This window comes from Panonychus citri, unplaced genomic scaffold, assembly GCF_014898815.1.
Source record: "Panonychus citri isolate SS breed McGregor unplaced genomic scaffold, ASM1489881v1 Contig00097, whole genome shotgun sequence".
Lineage (NCBI taxonomy): Eukaryota > Metazoa > Arthropoda > Arachnida > Trombidiformes > Tetranychidae > Panonychus > Panonychus citri.
The window spans coordinates 272379-295630 of NW_026515502.1; the positions used below are offsets into that span (position 1 = coordinate 272379).

Here is a 23252-nt window from a genome sequence, read left to right on the forward strand (position 1 = left end):
TTGACCTCTACATAACCTTCGCTCCTCTTAACATGTAAGAGAACAGGTGGTGAGGCCGATAGATGTCGCTAGTAAAAGCTCTTTCTTTTCTTCGGTTGTCTCTTTCTTTTTTATTCTCTTCTTGTTCAACCAAAATCTCTCTTTCTCTCTTCACTCACTTATCTTCATCTTCTTCTTGTACTTTCCTCCCTTTTTTATTATCATCTCTTTCTCTTGTCAGTCTTGTCTTACTTAATTTCTCCTCTCTGTCTCTCTCTTTCTCTCTCTCATTCGCCTGTGTGTTCATTTTATGAATTTTTGTGTTTTTCTTTTTCATCTCTACTCTTTTTTTTCTCTCTCTGATTAATTTGTTCTCTCAGTTAGTTTTGTTTTTCTCTTCAAACAAACAATTAAATTTTAGTTAATTGGTGAAAATGAATGACACCAAGGAGAAAATTGATTCCAAACAAGATGAGATGAAAGGTGGTTTCGCTACCTTCATTTGGAATCCCTGGAAGAAGGAGTTTTGTGGTCGCACAGCTTCATCTTGGGGTAAGAGTTTAACTTTTAATTGTCTTGCATATTTTTCTCCAATTTAAATTTAACTTGAATTAGTACTTTTTCTTTATTTATTACATTTTTCACATCATTCATGTTTCTTTTTCGTCTTTCTTCTTGTAGGAAAAATTTTTGTTTTCTATGTCATTTTCTATATTTGCTTGGCTGCTTTCTGGGCTATTATGTTATTGATTTTCAGAAGCACAATCGATGATAAACAACCTAAATGGAAATTAGCAGATAGTCGAATTGGAACCAATCCCGGTAAGATGATTATTTCTAATTATTTATGTTTAATCAACTTTCGAAAAAATGTTTTTAATATTTATTATGTCAAGAGACTTGATAGAAAATTCGATTATTATTTGCCTTCTTTTCTTTTATGGTTTTTACTTTGAGTTTAGTTGCAAGAGCCCATTACGGACTCTCAATGATGTCTCTTCTTACTGAGAGGAGGCAACTAATCAATATTCTGGTGTTTTAACCTCTCTCTCTTTCTTATTTTTGCTCCTTTTTTTTATTCTGTCTCTTTTAACATTCTTCTCTTTCTATTTGATTCCATTTCAATTGCTATTTTATCATTTTAGGTCTTGGATACAGACCTCGACCACCTCGAGAGAGGCTTGAAAGTACTTTGATCAGATTCCGAAGGAACAACCAGAAAACTTTCCAGCATTGGGTTCAAGATTTAACAACATTCACCAATGGTTAGTTGTGTTCATAAACCATCACTTTATGATAAAACTCTAATTGTATTTTTACTTTAATCTTTTTTCTATTCTTTTTTCTCTCCATCAGAATACTCTAACTCCAATAAAACTGGAAGTGGTGGAGCTGCTCATCCAATTGATTGCGAAACTAGCCAAATATCTGCAGATAACCAATTCTGCTTTTTCGATGTTCGAAAGCTTGGCTCAGAGTGTACTAAAGAAAACTCATTCGGCTACGCCGAAGGAAAACCTTGTGTGCTCATCAAATTAAATAGGGTAAGTTTTACAATTAATTTGCTCTATCCTCTCGTCTCACATTTCTAACTTTCATCATTTTCGTTATGATTATTAAAAAAAAAGAGTCTCAACTAAGCTACTACAGACTTTCAGTTCTAAATTCTCATTTTAAGCATTCAAAGAGCATTCTATTTTTTTCTGTTACCGTTATTTTTCCAACTCCTGAATACAATCATTTTAGTTATTTATACAATTTGATTAGACTCTTCAAACAATCATTTACTTTATCATTAAATTTACTCTAAATCATGAATGAATGAAAAAACGCTAACTATGCGATTGAAAAGCGATTAAGGTTCTGTTCATTGCATAATATATTCTTGAGACATGGTTGCAATGGAGTACAATTAATCAGTCATGCTTACATTTTCTTCATACTATTGTTAAATAATTGATTTATCTGCTTTTCCCACAATGAGATCGAGTTTACAAAATGCTTACTAACTCTATCTAGTGATCAATGGTTTGGTTTATTTTTAATTGATTAAACTATTGAAGAAATTTAACTCTGAAAACCCTGAACTTTAACATATCATTTTTTTATTTGAATATTAATTTCGCCTCTTTTTCCCTTAAAATTACCATAATTATTACCATTTTCATGTATTAAAGAGTGTTAGAAAAAAATATGATCATCGTTTCTCTCTCTCTCTCAGGCTTATTAGTAAACAATTAATTTAGAACATCAACTCGATTGAAGGTGATGATTAATGATGATAATGCCAATTAAAATCTATCATTTTTCTTTCTCTGTTGATTCTCTCAATCATCATTTTCTCTTATTCTACAACTTCCTATTTCAATCATTGCTATTACTTCATCCTGTTTTCAAGCTAAATTTACCTTCTCTATCCAATTTACCTTATCAATACAATGTATCAAAAATGAATTAATTATATTTCGAGAATAAGCAACAACAGAAAACACTAACTGATCTTTCTCATGTGTAACCTATGGTCTTACAACGGTAATAATGATTAATTGACCTAAATATTGTTTCCATTCCAAATATCCTTCATCATTTACCAAAAGTAATCGTTAGTTATTCACAAAATCATTGGAATACTCATAGTATTCTTACAAGTAGTAGTAACCATGCTATTCATAGAATTGAATTCAAGGTCAGCTTTGGCTGGAGAAATGAACCGATCGTTTAATTCAATAATCGATTTTTTCTCTCAATTTACTTACTTTTCTTCTCTGTTTCAATTTTTTTGTCTTATTACCCAACTTGTTTTTTCGTATTCAGGATCTTTTTTTTCTTTCTTTTTATGCTATTTCGCCATCAATCAACTTATCTTCATCAGACTTTAAGGTACTTTTGCCTGTAGTCTTAATCAAATTCTATCATTTTCTGGTTTTTCTTCAATTTTACTTAAAATCTTATTCCTTTTATTATCATGAGAGGCATGACTTCTCCATTCTATCGATAATGTTTTTTTCTCATTCACTCGAGTCTACTAACAAGTTGGCATAAATATTAAACTATTATTAAAATGTTAACATATTATGTATATTACACAAGAAAGAGTTGATAATGTTTATTTGGACTTGCTCAGTAGTATGAATTGTGGTGATAGTGATGCTTTATACACTGTTAAATCGGTTACATTTCTTTAGGAAAAATAATCATTTAATTTATAGAAAAAGAAAGTTTGTTTTATTCTCGCCATCATCAAATTGATTGTATGGTATGTGTTTTATTTGTACCTCACAATTACACCATACTTGATGTCTCTCTCCTATCTCCCTTGTTGTAACTGCTCTCAAATGAAATAAAATTGAAGGAAATAGCAACTTCATCCTTGATAAACATCAACTTCATGTTATCTATGGTTTATTATCAGCTTTCTTATTATGATGATGATTATTATTATTGTCGTTATTGTTGTAATATCTTCTTCCGGTGTCTTAACTGATTAATTTTTTCTTACACTTTTCTTTCTCTCTTTTAATTCATTAGATATTTGATTGGAAACCGCAAACTTATGATCCAACTGATTATGATAACCCAAGTTTGCCTCAAGAACTGAGGACTGCCATGAGAAATACTTATGATCAATCTAAAGGAGCTCGTCGTTACATTTACATCACATGCCAGGGACAAAATCCAATTGACAAGGAAAACGTTGGCCCTATCAAGTTTTACCCTGAACCAGGAATAAGGGATTACTATTTCCCCTTCCGAAACCAGGACAACTATAAATCACCATTTGTGTTCGCCCAATTTACTAATCCTAGTCATGGTTTGGTCATCAATGTGGAATGTAAGGCGTGGGCCAAAAATATCAAGCACAATCTTTTAGAGAGAGAAGGCAGTGTTCACTTTGAACTGTCCATAGAATAACACATTCGTTAGTTTTAAAAACAATAATTATATATATTATAACAATTTCAACCAATTGTAGTCGATTACAGAGATATTCCTGTTGAGAAAACGAAAAGTATAAAACACGAAGATGAAAAACACCATCAGCAAGAAAAAAAAACAACAACAGTTAACATCAGCAACAATATTTTCATCGAGAAAAGAAAACAAATCATCAACATGTATGCAAATACATACTGCTAATATTAATCTGAGAAGAAGAGAAACTTACCTCATGTAACATTTACTGGTTTGCACCAATTCAGAATAAATCACGTATTCCGGTTTTAAGTTAAACAGACAAGATGATGGATGAATATAAACCTTTTCTTCCGACATTTTCTGTAAAATTAATTCAGTAATCAAACAAAAATTAACAAAGTTACATAAAAATCGATTAATATAAAACAATTCACATGAAAGAAGAAAAATCATTTTCTCAAAAATTCTCTTTTCCAATCTATCGCTTTGTTCCAAAAATCACCTTCTAACAATTAACTAATTATCCAAATCATAAGCCTCTCTTTCTCTCTTTCATCATCTTAATTAAATCTCAATCAAATGTTTTTTTTTGTTTCGCTTGTAATCTAAACTCATCGTAAATCTTAAAATCCCTTTTTTCCAAAACCTTTTAATCCAAATCTCCAAATTGATTATTATGATTATTCTAATTAAATAGAAGAGCTTCTCATAAAATTAAACCGAAACATCATAAACTAATTAATTTTACGGTTCAAGAAGAGAATATGGAACAATTAACTTACCGATCGGTAATCACCGTCTTTCCCAATTAAAGCGACATTATGATAAAGACCAAGGGTAAGACATTTACGAACCAATTCGGTGTTGGATCCACATGAATTCTTGGTGAAATTGGATCGCTCATAAAGAGAAGCCATTTGTTGTCTTATATTAGCGACCATTCTCATATTACGAAAATCAATGTAATTCTCTTTACACCAATCCTGAGAGAGAGAGAGAATATAAGTGATAACAATTAAGAAATAAATTGGTTGATAATAAGACGAATTGTCAATAGAGAGAAAAAAGATTTTGCTGAATTAATAGTTATCCATGTTTACGGTTTAATCTTAATGTTTGATCATCTTTTTCTCTCTCTCTTTCTCTTTTAAATTCAATCGTTGGAACTTTATTTCGCTTTCCTGTTTCCTCTTTGTAACAATTTACACACACACACTCTAATTGTAATTATCTAATTGTCAATTAAAGTGTAATAGAGATAACAACAGAAAAGAATGACAATTAACCAACCTTACTGCCCTTCGCTGATTTATAAGCTCGATATAATTTCAATAGCATGATGTGATCGCCTTCATTTGTCCGGAATTTTTTATGAACTTCAGCAGCTTCATCTTTCTGTTGATTACAATCACATTTAGTTAATTGTTAAATCATTAAAACAAAAAGAAAAATAAATCATTAGATGTTTAGATTATAAATTAAATGGTTATAAAAATTGTCAACTCATACCTTATGTGATGGTATATGGAATACATTTTCAACTGATAGAATTGATATTACACTGAGAATCTCATCACTGTATAAATAAATATAATTAATATTAATTAGTGACAATTAACTCATCGAGGTATTGATTGATTGTTCCATTCTCTATTGATTGTTACTGACCTACATCCAAGTTCAGATGATGCAATTAGTATTTTGGCTAATCGAGGATCCAAGGGAAAGTTGACCATTTGCCTTCCTAAATTAGTTATCTTATTTTGAGTAATTAAGTGATAAAGAGTTAAAATAATTAATTAGTTTAAATGTTATTCATCATGCGGAAATTAGATTACCTGATACAGATTATTTTCATCTTTGGTGATTGAACCTAAACTGATCAGTAGTTCAGTTGATTTGTTTATATTCTGGAAAAGTAAAGGTCAATTGAAAATTAAGAATTAATTAATTACTTTGAAAATAGAATTGGGTTTAAAAATAGACAGAGATAGACAGAGAAAATTGTTTCTATCAAGATGATAGTAAAATGATGAAGAAAAAAAATTTCGACATAATAATGACCTTTATCAAGGTCTCTTCAAGATGAATCAATGAATGAGTCTGAACATTAGACAGAATTAAGGTAATCAAATATTTAGAGAACATCATCTAAATAATCAGATACAATAAGATATCTATTGATTAGTGATTATTATTAATAGAAAAGGAATTCGTGAAGAAAACGATTGCAATTGTTAAGGTAGTGAAAGAAAGAAAGAAAGAAAGAAAAATCTTAAACAATCAATATTAATAATCGGACATGAATTAGTTAAATCGATGAAGAAGAACAAAATTGGATCAATTTAAATAGTGTAATAATAATTGGAATTAATAAAAATGCAATGTAACTAAATTGGAAAATAATACCATGGGAATGGCCTGATTTGGTTGATTAAATGGAAACTGTAATAATTGAAAAGTTAATTGATCAAATCATCAATTGTTCAGTGTGAGGAAAAAAAACTGAAACTGAGTGAAAATGAAAGCGGTTCCCCTTTTATTCATTCATCATGAAACTCAACCTACTCAAGGACATGGAATAATAAATATCAAGAGAGAGAGAGAGAGAGAGAGAGAGAGAGAGAGAGAGAGAGAGAGAGAGAGAAAGTAAATCTTCATGAATTTCCATAGAAATGAAAAAGTATCAAAGGTGAGGTGAGATTCAGATGAAGGTAAATGTGAGAGGAAAATGTTCTTGTATTCAAAAATAGATTGACATTGATTTGGACTTGAATTTGTGACGCTAGACAAGTTAATCAAATCTAAACTGTTCAATCTTAGTACAGGAAATGAGCTGATAATGATGATTAACAACAATTGATTAGCCTTAATAAATCAATTGGGTCATAAAAAAACACAAACCAAATTGATAATGATGAAGATTTAATTTGTAGTGTTTTTTTGCTAGACTTTGCATTTCTATTGAATCAATCATTTCTAAACGAGAATGAACAATTAAAAATGATCATACATTTAATTGTTCATAATAAAAAAAGCAGAGAATAAATTCCGAAAGATGAGAAGTTGCTTATCTGATGTAATTGCCTGGTAATCATTGGTTAAATTGATGAGAGTTAATTGTTTTAAGATGATGTTTAAATTGTAAGGCTAGTTAATGGTCGATTATGTTACTGTTTTGCTGCATTATCATTAATATTAATAGAAAATATTTTTTGTATAATCGTGATGAATATAAGAATCATCATCATGATGACCATGGAAAGATGAGCATATCGTAAATTGCTGTAAAGAGTCACCTTGACTCTTTACAAAAGAAAAGATAATCAAAAATGAATTTGATGCTCTGTCTCTCGATGATTGAATGCAATGAAAAGTTGATCCAATTTGATGAGAATCAAGTAAATAATCACCTCGACTGTTGGTTTATCCATAAAGTCAAATTTAGTAAAATCTTTAATTCCTATTGCAGCCAAGTGTAATAAAACGGAGGCAAGATTACAACGAAGCATTTCAGGGACCATTTCCTTGGGCATGTTTTCATACGATTCTCGAGTATAAAGTCTATAACAAGTTCCACTGGGAAGATAAAAGATGAAAGAAGCAGAGAAAACATCATTATCAGATTGCCCATTAGGAGTTTGAATGTAAAAAGTAAAAGTGTAATAGGATAGGAATGAAGAACCAAGAGGAGGAGGAGGAGGAGATGCTGATGAAGAAAAGAAGATGCTGATGAGGATGAACAGATGATGAGGATGATGATGAGTTAGGGTAGAATGGGATAGGAGGAGATGGATAGAGAAGAGATGAAAGAGTTGAAAGACTGAGAATGATTGAAGATGGAAAAAGAAAGGAAAGGAAAGAGGAAAATTGTTATTGCCAAAGCGAAGCCAAACCTTGATTCTCTTCCAGCTCTTCCAGCCCTTTGCCACGCTTGTGCTTGTGATATTGTCTCGATTTTAAGTGTATCCATGCCCGATGATGGTTTGTATCTTCGACATTTAAATTTACCACAATCAACGACATACTTTATCCCTGATATAGTGATTGATGTTTCTGCTATGTTTGTGGCGAAAATTACTTTTCGTTTACCCTGAAGATCAAAAGTAAATGTAACAAAAATTGAGAAGCAAATTAAACAGTTAGATTTGAGAAAATTATCTTTCAGTTCTAAATATTGTCAATTGTTCTGATTGACTTTCCATATCCAATATGATAATATTGAATAGAAGAGGAAAGTCAATTGAACAATGAACAATTCCAACTGGAAATTAATCTTACCGTGAATGTTTTGAAGATTTTGAATTGAACGTTGAAAGGTAATGCAGCATATAGTGGAAGAGGAACTAGATTTCTTTGTTCTGTGGGAAAGAATTGACAATTTAATTAGTGACAATTGACATTTCGTTGAAGTAAATTGATAGTTTTAATTGCCTTAGTTACCTGGAGGTAATTGGAAACATGTATCTCTTGTAATTGCGACCATATTTTCAATCTCTTCTTGACCAGTACAGAAAACCAGAATATCCCTGAAAGAAAATTAAAGAAATGATTTACATTTAATTGTTAACAATTGGATCAAAATATGAGCTTATCTACCCAGGCGGTTGAGTCCGATGGATTTGAAATACGGTCACCAAAGTGGAATGGATTGTATCAGTTAGATCTTTTTCCGAGTGTAAAATCTGAATTAAAATGAATTATTAGTAAGTTGATGTTACAATTAGATTAATTTTAATTCTCACCTCAATTGGATGATGTCTTCCAGCGATTTTATAAACAGGACATTGGTCAAAATATTGTGAAAATTTGTCAACATTCATTGTGGCCGACATGATGATTACTCGTAGGGATGAAAGTCCATTTTTTTTCCTTGATTGATAAGCCTTTTTAACGATGGCAAATAAAATATCTGTTTGAATTGACCTTTCATGGGCTTCGTCTAAAATTAAGAATGAATATTTTCTCAACATGGGATCATAAAGAGATTCTCTTAATAACATTCCATCCGTCATGAACTTAATCCTCGTTGATGGTGAAATAACCTCATCAAATCGTACAGAATAACCGACCAATTGGCCTAAAGGGGTTTTCATTTCGTTGGCAACTCTGGTCGCAATCGAGACAGCGGCAACTCTTCTTGGTTGAGTGATTCCAATGGTTCGACATTTTTGAGAAAGTGATCCTTCTAGTAAATTGGATTAGAACATGTGGAAAATTAACAGATTAGCACAATTATAAATTCTATGAAGCAACAGATTAGACAATGGGTAACATGAGACATTTATTACCAACGACTCACCTGGATCACCAGTGGAATGTTTAGATTGTAGGCACCATTGGGGTATTTGGGTTGTTTTACCTGAACCAGTGGCACCAATTAAAACAAAAATTGGTTCATTTTCAATAATATTCATCAATTTTGATCGATATTGATGAATAGTTAATCCAGATGAGAAATTACCAGATGAAGATGACAGCGATTCCATTGAACCATGATTCACATGGGGCTTCATTCCAATATGATTAGAATTCATGACTTATAAACACTAGATTGTCAATTGAATCAAAATCAAATCAAATGGAATTAAATTTACTAAACAAAATCAAAATTATTTCTTGTTAAAAGGTTAGAAAATTAAAGTTACCGGTTAAAACCATGTGGTTAGAATTCATTCTATACAAGTGACATCTAGTGAGGGAAAATAAAACTAAGGAAAAAAGTTGAAGAGAAAATTAATTGAAAGAATTAATTGATTTCGAGTTTAATTGATTGAGCTTTTGAGATTCTGTTTGGATTTTGAATTGAATGAGGTTCAATTGTTGATGAGAATCTTGAATGAGATTAACTAGTTAATAGAAATTTGAGATTAAATGAAATGAAGAAGAATTTCAGTTGAGAAATTGATCTTCAGATGGCAGCAGTTCTTCAATTCGGTTCTATTTTTCTCTTATCATCGTTTTCGGTTTTTGTTTGTTTCATCAAACCTTTTTTCTTGTGAATTTAATTTTTTACTTCTTAATTGTTCTTATTTAGAATTAATTGTTTATTTAATTTGTTTGATTGTTTAACATAATTGTGACTTAGTGATCGTGATTTAGTCAAATCTCAGTTTTTATTCTGCTCTGATGGTAAGTTTCGCTTTTGTATTTGCTTAATTCATTCTTTGATCTCTTTCATATCCTCACTTGTGTCACCCAATAGACTTTTGCTGAGTCATTGGATCCATCATCTTGTTTTGTCTTCCATTTTTTGTTTCTTTGTTTTTTTCTGTGGTTTTTTTTTCTCATTTTGTTGATATGTGTTATCGTTTTAGTTCTAATATAAGTGTTTTCTGTTTTCTGTTTTCTTTAGGGTCAGAACCAATCCTTTTTCAACAACAGGGGTGCTGGGTCTGGTCAAGGAGGTGATGCTGGTGAGGGTAAAGATGGGAAGAAGGCAAAAAAAGAACGAAACCGACCTTTGCCCACACCCGCTCGTGGTCGTGGCAGAAGGAAAGGAAAGGGTCCTGATGCTGCTTCTAAATTACCCATGGTCACCCCACATACTCGATGCCGTCTTAAGTTACTCAAATTAGAAAGAATTCATGATTGGCTGCTAATGGAGGAAGAGTTTCTCAAAAACTCAAAAGTTCAAACTAAAATTGATAATGAAGATGAAAACGATGAAAGAAACAAAGTTGATGACTGTCGTGGTAAGTGACATTTTCTTTTAACTTTATAAATTCTATTTACCTTAAATGATTAGAACAACAAAAATTTAACTACTGTTCACATACTTAAAAATCATGTGGATAAAATTTATTATGAAACTTGTTGCTTCTAACATGAAACTTTTATCTGTTTACAAAATCTAAGATCTTTTTCTTATTTTCTTTATTTTATACCAGGTACTCCCATGTCAGTTGGTAATCTTGAAGAGATTATCGATGATAATCATGCAATAGTCTCAACTTCTGTGGGAAGTGAGCATTACGTATCCATATTATCATTTGTGGATAAAGAGCAACTTGAACCAAATTGCTCAGTTCTGTTAAATCATAAAGTTCATGCCGTTGTTGGGGTTCTTAGTGATGACACAGATCCCATGGTGAATGTGATGAAACTAGAAAAGGCTCCTCAAGAAACTTATGCTGATATTGGTGGTTTAGATCAACAAATACAAGAAATTAAGGAGTCTGTTGAGCTTCCGTTAACCCATCCAGAATATTATGAGGAAATGGGCATCAAACCACCAAAAGGAGTCATTCTTTATGGTCCTCCTGGTACTGGAAAAACATTATTAGCCAAAGCTGTGGCTAATCAAACTTCAGCCACGTTTTTGCGAGTTGTTGGCTCAGAATTGATCCAAAAATATCTTGGAGATGGACCTAAATTAGTTAGAGAATTATTTAGAGTTGCTGAAGAACATGCACCTTCCATCGTCTTCATCGATGAAATTGATGCCATTGGTACTAAACGGTAAGTCTTTTGATATATTGGATTAACCAATTAAAATTAATGAATGTCGATGATTAGACATAATATTACTACTGTTCACATCCTGAAACAATATGTAGATACGATAACCCATTATGAGACTTCATTTAAATTCTCTTAGCTCATCTTGAGTTTATCAACTTTGACTAATGTTATTCTTTCCCCTGTTTCTCTTTTCTATTATACTTGTAGTTATGATTCAAATTCTGGTGGTGAACGAGAAATTCAAAGAACCATGTTGGAATTACTTAATCAATTGGACGGTTTTGATTCTCGTGGTGATGTCAAAGTTGTTATGGCAACTAATAGAATTGAAACTCTTGATCCAGCTCTCATTCGACCTGGTAGAATTGATCGAAAGATTGAATTTCCTCTTCCCGATGAAAAAACCAAGAGACGAATTTTTACCATTCATACCTCAAGAATGACCCTTGCGGAAGATGTAAACTTCGATGAAATTGTTTTATCAAAGGATGACCTTAGTGGAGCAGATATCAAAGCGATCTGTACCGAAGCAGGTCTAATGGCTCTCCGTGAAAGACGGATGAAAGTGACCAATGAAGATTTCAAAAAATCTAAAGAAAACGTTTTGTACAGAAAGAAAGAGGGATCACCTGAATCTTTGTATCTTTAGACTAAAAATATTTTTTCCCATTTACTATATGAAAGAAAATAAATCCAGGGATATACAAGATTTTCTTTTTAACAATTATAACGACTAAATCCAATTTATTTATGCACAAACAATTTATATCTATCAACTAAACGAATCTTAATCAAACACTTCTCTTGATTAAACTCTACAAGTTGATTTTCTAAATTTTCACTGACAAAATCTTCTAATCAAAAGAAAGAATCAGGTTAACCATGTATCCATATTTCGAGTTTCAATTCTAATTGTAATATAAATTTGTTTTTCTCAACAAAATGTGATCGCAATTTTAAAAAAATTAATTGTGACATAATTTTCTGTTAAAATAGTGAGAATAAGCTATTTACAGATAATCTTTCCATTTGAATAACCGTTAATGTTTACATGTGCTTCTGATTAGAGTTAAATCATTTAAGGTTTTCCATTGATTCAACTTTAACTGTACATTGATTGTTGTCTCATTTTCTTAAACAATCATGAAGGATGCAAATGACTTTGACATTGATGATCTTGCCCAAGCTTCCGTTCTGCCGGTGGCCGAAACAAGTACCTGTGATCCCGCCGCTCCTCCAACAACCGGCGCCCAATATTTACTCAGAGTAAAGTGAGTAATAGTTTCAAATTTTTCTCCATTTGATTAACTTGATTCAAATTGTGATTTGTTTTTCTCTCTTTCTTTTTTAATTATAAAGATTGGAAGCTAAAAAATTACCCGATTTTATCGTTCGAACGCCCAAACGTAAAGGTAAAAATAAACAATGTAAACAACTTCCAACACCTCGAGCCAAAAGTGTTCATCAGTTTCTCCTGGAACGTTTTATCAAAGCGGACAAAGAAATCTGTCCAACTTTGGCCTGGGCCGATGACACGTTGAGAAATTTTAAACGAGTTCGAGATAAAGTGAACGAGGCTCGAAGCTTGTCCAGTAATCCCTTGTGTGATAGCGATATTCACAAAGTCCCTCATGTCCGTAATACGGCAGCATGGAAGAAGATTATTCTCGGTGAAACAGATGAGACAGTTTCAGACGAACCAATTTCCGAAGTGAAAGGAATCGTTTACAGTACCAAAGGCGGTAAAGGTCCACTTTTATCAGTTATCGTCCAGTTCCCACAAGGAGCAATAATTGATTTCATCGAGTTGATAACAAGTTGGGTTAAGCAATTGGGTTGGTGCCATCAAGCGGCCGTTTGGACTTATTCACTACTTGCCTGTTTAGAACTACCTGTTGTCGGTGATGTGGTGGCCGTTTTACGTGATCTATCGCGTACCTGTAGTAGCATTCGGTCGAAGCATAAAAATATTGAAAATAAATCTCTCATTACGTCGTTAAATTTGATCATCTGTATAATTGGACAGTTTTTCGGTCAACTTGATATTTGTGATGATTATTTACCTAAAGAATTGAGTTCACCTTCAACTTCATCTGCTTCAAGTTCAGTGGTCACTCCAAATGAGCCTAAAGGTGAAGATATTAATCAAAATATTCCAGTACAAGATGTTGAGACTTTGAATAAACAAATTGCAGAAATTCAGGAGAAAATGAGAAAACTGAATGAGGAATATTCACCAACCAAAGTTTCCTCAGTGACCACAGTTGAAGATTCCAATTGATTTCCATCATCCATAAATCTTGATAATCAAACTGACCACTAAGAGAAAACAACAAACAAATTCTAAACCAATTTCCATCTCCTAAAGGATCAATTTCTTTGTCCGAATCCTCAGAATTGCCATGATTAATTATCACATTCCATTTATACCAAAGAAAATAAAACTCATGGAGATTTAAGATTTTAATCATCATGACTAATCCCATCTGATTATAAACCTTAATCACACTCATCACTCACAATCCAAGCCCAATTTACTTAACCACCAATTTAATAATCTCAAAATTAAGTTACAGTTGGAATCAACTGATTACAAGGAATCTCCAATTCCATGATAATCAAAATGTGATAATTTATTGATTATCTTTCTCCCAATAAAAATTGATTGTTAACAAAATTCATTTCAATGCCAATCTCAAAGTCAATTGGAACTAGAAATCCAATTATAAATTGACAATTAAAACTTTCTTACCTTTCATGTACAATTTATACTAAATAATCAACTCGATAACCGTAAACAATTAATTGTATTTCCATGCCAAGAATCATTAATGAAATAATAAGATCAACGTTTGTAATATTTTAATAAAAAATTGTCAACAATTAACACGTTTCCAATTAATTCACTAATTATCCTTTAAAGTCATTAGTTAAATTGTATATATCTTTGTCTAACCTGTTATTAACTGTTCACTTAATTGTCACACAATTTGTGGGACAAAACTTGACAATAAATGTTAATGATATGTTAGTTAATTGATCTTTACACCAAACAATTAGTGTAACAACAATATAAGAGTCAATGTAAACAATTTAAAAGATGTTATTAAGTTTTTTTATCATTTAATTTTTGCCACAATTAATTGTTAATTTTTTCAACTGAGTCAATTGTATTATCTTAATGATGTTGTAAAAGTATAATTATGGAAACAATTAGTTAAATCATTTATTTTCAATTGCTACATTTGACTAGAGTGATATTGATTAGTGGTTTAAGTGTAGATCAAGTAATAATTGAATTAAAAGTCACTGATGTTAATTGCTTGGATTTGATGGTTAAAGTTAATCCTCTCATTGTAAAATTAGAGAGTCATTGAGATTAGTTAATCCTTTACTGATTTGATTATATTAGTTGAGTAATAATAATAAATACAATGTAATGAAAATGGTTCAATGATTATTGGTCATTTTAATCGTAACTTTGACTTAATCATTCATTAATATTGATCGCTAAATAGATTAACAAATACTTGACCCTTAACATTATTGTGAGATTTGATGTAATATCTTTTGTTGATTGTTGATGATTAACTTCATTGATTACCCAAAATAACAATCAAAATAACAACAACTTTTCATACATAATAATGAATGTGGTAAGTGTGCCAATGTTATTTTGTTTATTTCATGAAAAACTTCATGGGAATGGGTCAGTTCATTGAAACAAACAGTTAATATGATGATAATGATGAGGATGAAGATGAGGATGAATGAGGATGAGGAAGAGGACGAGGAAGATGCGTGTGTCTCACAATAGGAAAGCAAAGGGTTCTAAAGGTTTGTTGTTTTCGACGAAGGTGGTCAACAAAGGTTAGAACATTTTTCCCTTTTCTCCTCCCATTTTACTCCTTCTCAGCTTTAAATGTCCACTAATTGCACTCGAAAACTATAGACTGACCAATGGTCTATTCTTATCGATAATGACCTAGTTTAATGATGATTATGATGATGATCATCATCATCATCATTATGATTTTCAATATTAGTGAACCAAGTTGCGAGTAAACAAAAGGATAAAAAACATTAAATTGACCATAAACTGGATTAACCCAAACCAAACCGTTGATCATCAAACATCAATGGACAATCAACTAATCCTTTTACATGTTTGTTGTTATTATTGTTCGATAGTTGATCAGATTTCATTGTAGTTTAATATTTCCTATGAGTTAATAATCAACATCGACACGCGTTCATCAGACTACCTATCAAATCACTTGAGAATCGATAATAAATTTGGAGATGATAATGAAGGTGAATCAGATTATTAGAGATACAGGACATTTTCTGTCCACTTCGGCCTTTTCTCAGTAAACTACAATCAACTAAAACTTTAAGTAAAAAGGGTAAATAATGAACTATAACACGATTGAATAAGTTAGTTAATTTCTCTGAAAACAAGCGATTAGTTAACTACCAAAAAATTATGAATATTTATCTGTATATTTATAAAAAAAATTCATTCAATTCGAACGGTTAATTTTTATTATTTATTAAATTTCATATATAATAAATCATTTTTTTTCAATTCATGAGATCATGTTTTCGAAATGACCTTTTTCGGACTTGAACATTTTCGATAATTAATTCAAATTGTAGACCACGAGCTGGACTATTCTATTAGTCGTCTTTAAATAGTCGTACTTCTTTACTACGAAAATCGTACGAACGAATCTAAGCTTCCCTTTTACAGAACAAAGTAAAAATTAGATTCTGATTGAATCGCTAAAATTGAATAAAAAAGAAAAATCAATTATCCATTAATAACTAATCAGCACTCGACTAATCTAATTTAATTGTCATTTATCCATTTCATTGTCTTCAAAACCTCAGGATCTATTAAATTCATTGAGTGTGAAGTATTTAATGACCTCCAAAGCTTTTCAGGTCTACTTCATACTCAGGCCAAACTCAAAACTTTTGCATCTCAAGTAACCAGCAAACGGAAAATATAATCCGAGTGATCATCTTGGTCTTGTTTAAAATAATTAGCCAACGATTTATTATTTGTTGACAAAAAAAATATTTAAATTATATCATGGAACTGGTTGGATATCGAAAAGCAAATCAATATAAGTGAAACTAATGATCAGTCTGATTAATGAGCTGATCGCAATGTATCATGTTTATTATTGAAATGATTAAATTTCTCCAAATTAAATGTTTGAATTTATGATGAACAATCTTACGAGGTAATATTAATACAAAGGAGAGGACAAGTTTGATGGAGATTAATGATTGTATCAAATCCCAAAGAGAAAAACAAGTTTACCTTGTTAATCCTTTCTCTTTTTTTTATTCCAATTGATTGTTATCATTACAATTGAATTTGCGGCAATTCAAACTTTGCAGAAAATGAAAAATGATTCAAATTGATGATTCTAATGATTTGATAACATCTATTTACTCATTTCCATTCGTATTCCAATCGACAACAAACATGGAGCAAACTGAGAAATAGAAAAAAGAAAAGAAGATGATACATGTTGGTGTTAAATGACACCATTTATTTAGAATGAAAAGTGTCAAAGGGATGAGATTAACAACCAGTTTCTTTTCCAATCGAAGTAGATTAAATCAGCTGATAACAATTCCAAAGGCTTCGAATACGATTAAAAGTCTACATATCATCATAATCCTCTTTTTCTCGATAGAAAATTTTTTTATTCTCTTTTCCTTTTCTTGTTCTCTTGTTTCACTTAATGGTTATGATGAGGACTGGAGGATGAAAATGATATCGCGATGATTATGTTAATCAAGAGTAATAACTACGAAAGAGAAGAAATAAAATGATTATTACCTTAAAGCGAATGAATCAAAATGATGATTAAGATAATTGTTGAAAGGGTTTAACACCAATTCTTTATATATGCAAAAATATCGATGACAATAAACGGAGCAATCATACTTATATTAACGATAACAATTTGATTATCAGATTAAGATGATGATCAACCTCCAGAACTGAAGGTTTATTTTCACGAGCAGTTAAATCGTCAAGGAATAAATTTGCTGAGAAAGTTTTTGAAATGTTCAGAAGAAAGTGAACTTTTATTCAATTGGTGACATTCATCATGAAAAGGATTTAAGAAAACTCTGATCACTGAACTTTTGCTTTTGAGAGTTGCGATTGAGTTGTTTTAATGGAAGTTAGTTGTTTAAAGTTATGATTTGATTATTGAAATGACGATTTTAATCAACAATGAATCTTGGATCTTTGATTCCAATTGATTAATCGTGACAATCTTTGCGAGTGTATCAAGCTGATGATTGACTTTGATCAGTTGATTGAGTTTAAAAGTGATCGCCTTGATTTTCATGGAATCAAATAAATGTCAAATGTTTTTAATGCACTTTTGTCAATTGTAACAATTTCAACTGTTGGTCAATTTAAAAGATACATTTGATGAGAGGACATGAAATGGGAGGGATGATTTAGTGAAAAATGGGAAGGGAAAAATGATTAAGAGGAAAAGGAAATGATGAAAAGGTTTTGGTTAAAAGTGAACAAAAAAGTGAAATTATTTTCAGTTTAACTGGAAAAAAGAAACATTGAAATCCCTTGGTGGTTTCAACGGTAACAATTTCGAAGTGTTTTTTATTGTTCATTTCGTACATTTATCACTAATCTCATTACTATGACCCTGAAATTTTCGCTTCATTTTTTCTTCAACTTGTTATTGTTACATCAAAATGAATTCTTGTAATATTTTCCAAGTGATCTCGGTGATTGAGTTCAGGGTGTGTCACCATGTTATCATGATGATGCTTTCACAATTCCGATAGTTAATCAAACAAAAAGGTTTTTTTTTCTCGATTACAGTTGATTACCCATGATGATGATGATAAGTTAAATTGGATCAATGTAACTATTTCAATGAACCATCCAACAGGTTCCAGGGAACTAATTGACTTAATTAGACTCCATAAGAATATCGTTCTCTTTTTACAACCATTAAAATCAAAAGGAAACGGAAATGATGCAAGTTAATGAAGATGGAGTTACAGTGAAAAATGATCCATCAATGAATATGGAGAGTAATAAGTCCGATAGAGAGATAAACAAGATGATTAATCTATCAAGATATGAGTTGATTTACTAATTGAATGAGTTTAAGTGTACAGTTAATGAAGCGACACATAATTTGTAGATTGATAAAGGCAGTTAACTGTTTGTTTAATCCTTGATTGCTGTTGTTTTTTTTTGCTTCTCTTGCCTCGTTAATTAAATTCACTCATTAATTAGATTACCATGAATACTCAGTTCGAGAGGGGAAAAAGTCAAGAGTAAATATTGAAAGCTATTAAATAATTGGAACTGATAAAAAAAGAGCAAACAAAATCAGTACATTAATTAACATTGATTAAAATTGGTGAGTGTTGATTGAGTGATTAAATTGTTAGGAAAGGTGAGTAAAGTGTTTTAAGTGATCAAATATAAACTGTTATCGCATGTTAGTTACAATGAAGAGCATTGAGATAATCATGATGACATTGGTGAAACTTTTTTTCAACACAGCTGATAAATGATACTTATTCTTGGTCTTAATGAGCATCATTTTGATGTAATGAAGATACATCATGAATAAGAATGTAATAATCATTACCATTGAGGCAATTTAATGAAAATTTCTCGGAATTAGATTGTTGTTTGTGTCTCCTTTCAATGGATTCTGATTCCAGTTTCACATAAAGGGATTATCGTTTCATGTGAAGATAACATTATTGTTTAATGTTGATTTGACGAGGTCATCATAGTACTAAAAAAATAAAGGTTTATGACCATAAGAGGAGTAGATATGATGATGATTATGATAAGTGGGTGAGAATCCTCATCTTTTATGGGCAAATAGAGATCAACAATATTCAGAATAGTATTTAGACTGTATGAGAATAAAAAAGACATTGAGAATATATTTGATTATTAGAACAGTAAAGAAATATATTTATGTGTAAAGGAAGAAACAAAATATTGAAGAAAGAAAAAGGAAGCGGAAAAAAAGCAATAATCATAATAGAGCTGAAATGATAATCTCCTGGAACAATTGAGAGAGCAAAGAGAGAGAGAGAGAGAGAGAGAGAGAGAGAGAGTAGAAGACAATAAAGTACTGGGAGAAGGCGAAGGGTAGGTAATAGGAGTTGAGAGAACTGATGATTATTAAGAATTTTCTTTTTTTCTAACAGAATACAATCTAATTTCCATGTTAATAAGATTTAAGCATCACTTTCAATGGAAAAATAATGAGAGATAAACAAAGGATCATAAGAAATTCAAATGAGTGAGAACAGGAAAGAGTTGGAAGGAAATTGTATTGAGAGAAGTTGAAAAAAGTTCATACATGTTATTATTTGGAATCATCCATCATTATATTGGTAGACCAAATAGAATATTATTCGAAATCAATGATGATCATGATTAGCGAATGATTATACACGAAGAATCTGAAAAAAGAAAGAAAAAAATATCAAATATCACAGTAAACGACATAATACTCATCTCATTTTACGAGATAATAACTATTGGAATAAAGTTCATTGGGATTAAAACGATAAAAGTAGTTGATGGAGAGATTTTCGAGCTCCTTACTCTCAGCATAAGCTTAAATCAGATTTGATCGAAATTGATTTGATTACAAGTTAATGATATTAAATCGATGATGACCAAGATGAGGAAAACTTAAATCACCATAGATTCCACCGCCGTGTGTCCATTTGATTATCTCATCATGATGATGATAATGATTACCAATAAAATTTCATAGAATATATTTATTCAGTCAACCTGAAGAGAAGATGAAATAAAAAGAATACAAATTAAAACTTATACACTAGAAATTGGATCGAGGTGATAGAGTAAAAGCTTAACTATATTAATGATATCATAACAATAAAATATTATGGACACAAATTATTTAGCTTATCACCATCTTCATCCTCTCTCTCTCTCTCTCTCCTCTTTAATCCGATGGTAATTATTGTAACTGTCACTGGTGAATTGTCAATGATGATGATGATGAGAGTGTATCAGCAGTAGGAGGAGGTGAATTTGTTTATTGTCCAATTTTATTTCATCCTCATCCTTTTTGTCCGTTTGTGATGTGTATGTGTGTGTGTCCATTGTAGTTAATAAAATTTAGATTTACCATGAAAAAAGATAAGTAGAAAGTTAAACCATAACAATGGGACAATAACAAAAGGGTTTAGGGTTATGAAGCTTTTTAAAAATTCAGGACACATTCAAAGACGATCAGCATCATCATCATGTAAAGGATTGTAAGTAAATTAACTTGACAACACATCTAATTAAATCAATGGTTTCCTCCTCAAATTATCACCTCGATTCACATAAAGGTAACAAGCAAATCTAAAGGTAACTCCATTTATTATTATTGGTCTTGTCCCAAGAGAAGGGCAAACACATAATAACCTGTCAAAGGCGAAATACAAAAAAAAGGGTTAATGGTTAATTCACAAATACATCAAATTAATGGTTGTGATTACATAAATGTAACATTAACAGTAGATTAGAAGCAGGAAGATGTTGATGAGTTGTAAATGAGAATTAAATTGATATGTTAATTGTTGTTAAATTGATTTTATCACTTACCATTATTTTTCCTCTTCTCTTTGCCTTCGTATTGGTAATGGAAAGATGGAGAGAAAAAAAAGTTCACCAAGATAATCAATTACAATTCAATTTCCATGAGTTATAAAAAGAAGGGTTTAAATTGTTGAGATAATTATTCAGTGGTCTTAATGATCTTAGTTGTTGAAAAGGAGATTGAAAATAATCAATTAAAAAGAAGCTTAAGATCAACATGATCACTAATCGTCAATCTTTACATTGATTACTATCGATCAATATAATTAAGTTCATTTGGATTAATATAATCATAAGTTAGCTTTTAAATTTGAAAGTTAACCTGATCAAGTTGTTTGTCAATGTTGATTTAAAACGTTACAATTTGAGTAGATTTGTGAAGATTAATTCAAATTAGACAAGAAAATCCCTCGGACGTTGAATTAAGATTAACGGTTAACTAAAAAAGTTAATCATTTTGATTCTAAAAGTTGTTTCACTTAATTTGTTGGTAACTGATTAGATTACCTTACATTGGAGATGACCATCTATCTTAGATAATGTAATGTCTACATGTTTATTTCTGTGTTTTTGTGATTGAGTTTAAATCTCTTGATTTTCTCGACCTTTTCATGTTGTTTTTTTTTGTAAACTCACCAAAGTTCATCAGCAACAACTTGAGTTGACCACTGTGCTATTATTGATTCATATTTGTGTTCCGATTGTTGATTTATGTGAGAATACAATTTATTAATAAAAGAGTTACAATCAATCGGATAATCAAAAACTACGAGCAAAGTGACATTTCCCTTGTCTAATTCATCTGAAATTGTATTAGCTGAAAGATATTATTAATACAGTTAATAGTAAAAAAGTTTTTCACTTCAACTTTGTTCTTGATTGACTTTTATTTTTATAGAATTTTATTTTATATTTTCTTTCAAAAGTCAATAGATGGCAACAGTTATGTTTAAGAACTTTTTTATTAAATTGTTATCATTTCGAAAAATTTATTCATTTAAATTAAAAGTTCGTAAATTAAGATGATAAGACTCTTTTGGATTTCGATTCCGCTTTTGGAATGTTTTTAGTCTCGTTTTAAGGGATAACAGTTTCTGCTTGGTGATTCCTTTTTCTCAGTATTTGTTTTTGATAAATTCTCTTTTTTCCTTGCGTATTTAAAGTCTCAGCATTTTTCTATCTATTTATCAAGGTAACTCTTTTTCCATGAATAAGTGTCCTTTTTGTCAGTTGCATCTTTCGATACATTTAATTTTATTCTCTCTTCCATTTTTTAGAGATGCTTTTTGGTCTCATGTGGAGTGTAAGTGAAAGATACACCGTAACCCTCATTTTCTCCCCTTCATACATTTTTAACATCATCAATTTTAGAGTTCGATATTTTTTTTCTCTTCTCAAAAAAAAAATGATAGAGACTCGAAGAATCTTCTTCCCTTGTTATCTTCCTCTTCTGTTGATATCCATCCCAGTGACAAGAAGATGATAAAGAACTTAAATTCTACTTCCCTATGTTTTTCTTTTTTACAGTTATTTCAAGAAAGGAAAACAAGACAAAAATCCCAAGAGAGAGAGAGAGTAGCTTTTTGGACTGACTGTAGAAAAACACCTCACAAGATGAGAAGCAGCGACAGGAAGATGGAGAAACTTTTCAAACTGGAAAACCATTAAAAGTGGGTGATGAAGAGGCAATAGGAACATTTGAAAACAATGGATAAAATATGACAAAAGAGAAAACATTTAATTGTCTTTTTTGATCTATTACCATGTTACCTATTTTTCCAGTTGACCTTTATCCCATTTTAAGCTCTTTCTATTTAAATTGATAATCGATTATCAACCTGATGATGTTTCTGTTTCTTTTTTTTTTAAAAAAAAAGGAGCAACAACTTTAATCCACCTTCAATTCATTTATCACAATCATTTTTTTTATTGGATAAGGATGAAAACTAAGCATTTAAAATTAGAGCCTTTGAATATTTTAAAATGTTAAAATTATTCATTCATGTTAATACAATATTGTTTTCCATTTATCATTACAATTCATCTTCTAGATCAATTACTCAACTTGGAATCTCATCTTGTCATCAAACAGTTTCTCCATAAAAGATTCTCTGACCAACTGTTAACATGGTTGTTTCCTTGGAGAAGCAAATAAACAAATTCGCATTTCAATTGAACATTTAACATAATAGATTTACTATTGACCATGAGAGTGGTCAGCGAATTCAATTTA

The 23252-nt window shown here is 30.8% G+C and overlaps 4 protein-coding genes and 1 long non-coding RNA gene across 7 annotated transcripts; 3 read left to right on the forward strand and 2 right to left on the reverse strand.

Annotated features, from left to right (window-relative positions):
* Nucleotides 1–171: 171 nt before the first annotated feature.
* LOC128388354 (sodium/potassium-transporting ATPase subunit beta-like) lies at nt 172–4343 on the forward strand. Its single transcript, XM_053347741.1, has 5 exons — nt 172–531; nt 661–801; nt 1125–1244; nt 1336–1523; nt 3508–4343. The coding sequence occupies exons 1-5, from the start codon at nt 414–416 to the stop codon at nt 3889–3891; spliced, it is 951 nt and encodes a 316-aa protein (XP_053203716.1). The 5' UTR covers nt 172–413; the 3' UTR covers nt 3892–4343.
* LOC128388351 (ATP-dependent RNA helicase DHX33-like) lies at nt 3904–9549 on the reverse strand. Its single transcript, XM_053347737.1, has 14 exons — nt 9197–9549; nt 8640–9082; nt 8494–8579; nt 8338–8423; nt 8176–8255; nt 7791–7987; nt 7308–7473; nt 5733–5804; nt 5563–5651; nt 5404–5470; nt 5185–5289; nt 4677–4877; nt 4145–4254; nt 3904–3970 (listed from the first exon to the last, which is right to left on the reverse strand). Exons 1-14 carry the CDS (start codon nt 9429–9431, stop codon nt 3928–3930), a joined length of 1980 nt encoding a protein of 659 aa, XP_053203712.1. The 5' UTR covers nt 9432–9549; the 3' UTR covers nt 3904–3927.
* A 310-nt stretch (nt 9550–9859) lies between these two features.
* Nucleotides 9860–12082, forward strand: LOC128388352 (26S proteasome regulatory subunit 4). Its single transcript, XM_053347739.1, has 4 exons — nt 9860–10026; nt 10250–10589; nt 10785–11355; nt 11566–12082. The coding sequence occupies exons 1-4, from the start codon at nt 10024–10026 to the stop codon at nt 12005–12007; spliced, it is 1356 nt and encodes a 451-aa protein (XP_053203714.1). The 5' UTR covers nt 9860–10023; the 3' UTR covers nt 12008–12082.
* A 305-nt stretch (nt 12083–12387) lies between these two features.
* On the forward strand, nt 12388–14245 carry LOC128388353 (gem-associated protein 2-like). The gene is made up of 2 exons (XM_053347740.1): nt 12388–12629; nt 12718–14245. Exons 1-2 carry the CDS (start codon nt 12502–12504, stop codon nt 13637–13639), a joined length of 1050 nt encoding a protein of 349 aa, XP_053203715.1. The 5' UTR covers nt 12388–12501; the 3' UTR covers nt 13640–14245.
* Nucleotides 14246–17643: 3398 nt separating this feature from the next.
* Nucleotides 17644–21422, reverse strand: LOC128388335 (uncharacterized). 3 transcript variants are annotated; one of them, XR_008325268.1, is made up of 6 exons: nt 21026–21422; nt 20285–20845; nt 20006–20200; nt 19758–19860; nt 19026–19301; nt 17644–18736 (listed from the first exon to the last, which is right to left on the reverse strand). It is a non-coding gene; the product is annotated as an uncharacterized LOC128388335 (long non-coding RNA). The 3 variants fall into 3 exon arrangements; XR_008325266.1 differs by lacking the exon at nt 17644–18736 and having other exon boundaries at nt 19013–19301; nt 21026–21420; XR_008325267.1 differs by lacking the exon at nt 17644–18736 and having other exon boundaries at nt 19013–19301; nt 20343–20845; nt 21026–21419.
* Between the last annotated feature and the right edge of the window lie 1830 nt (nt 21423–23252).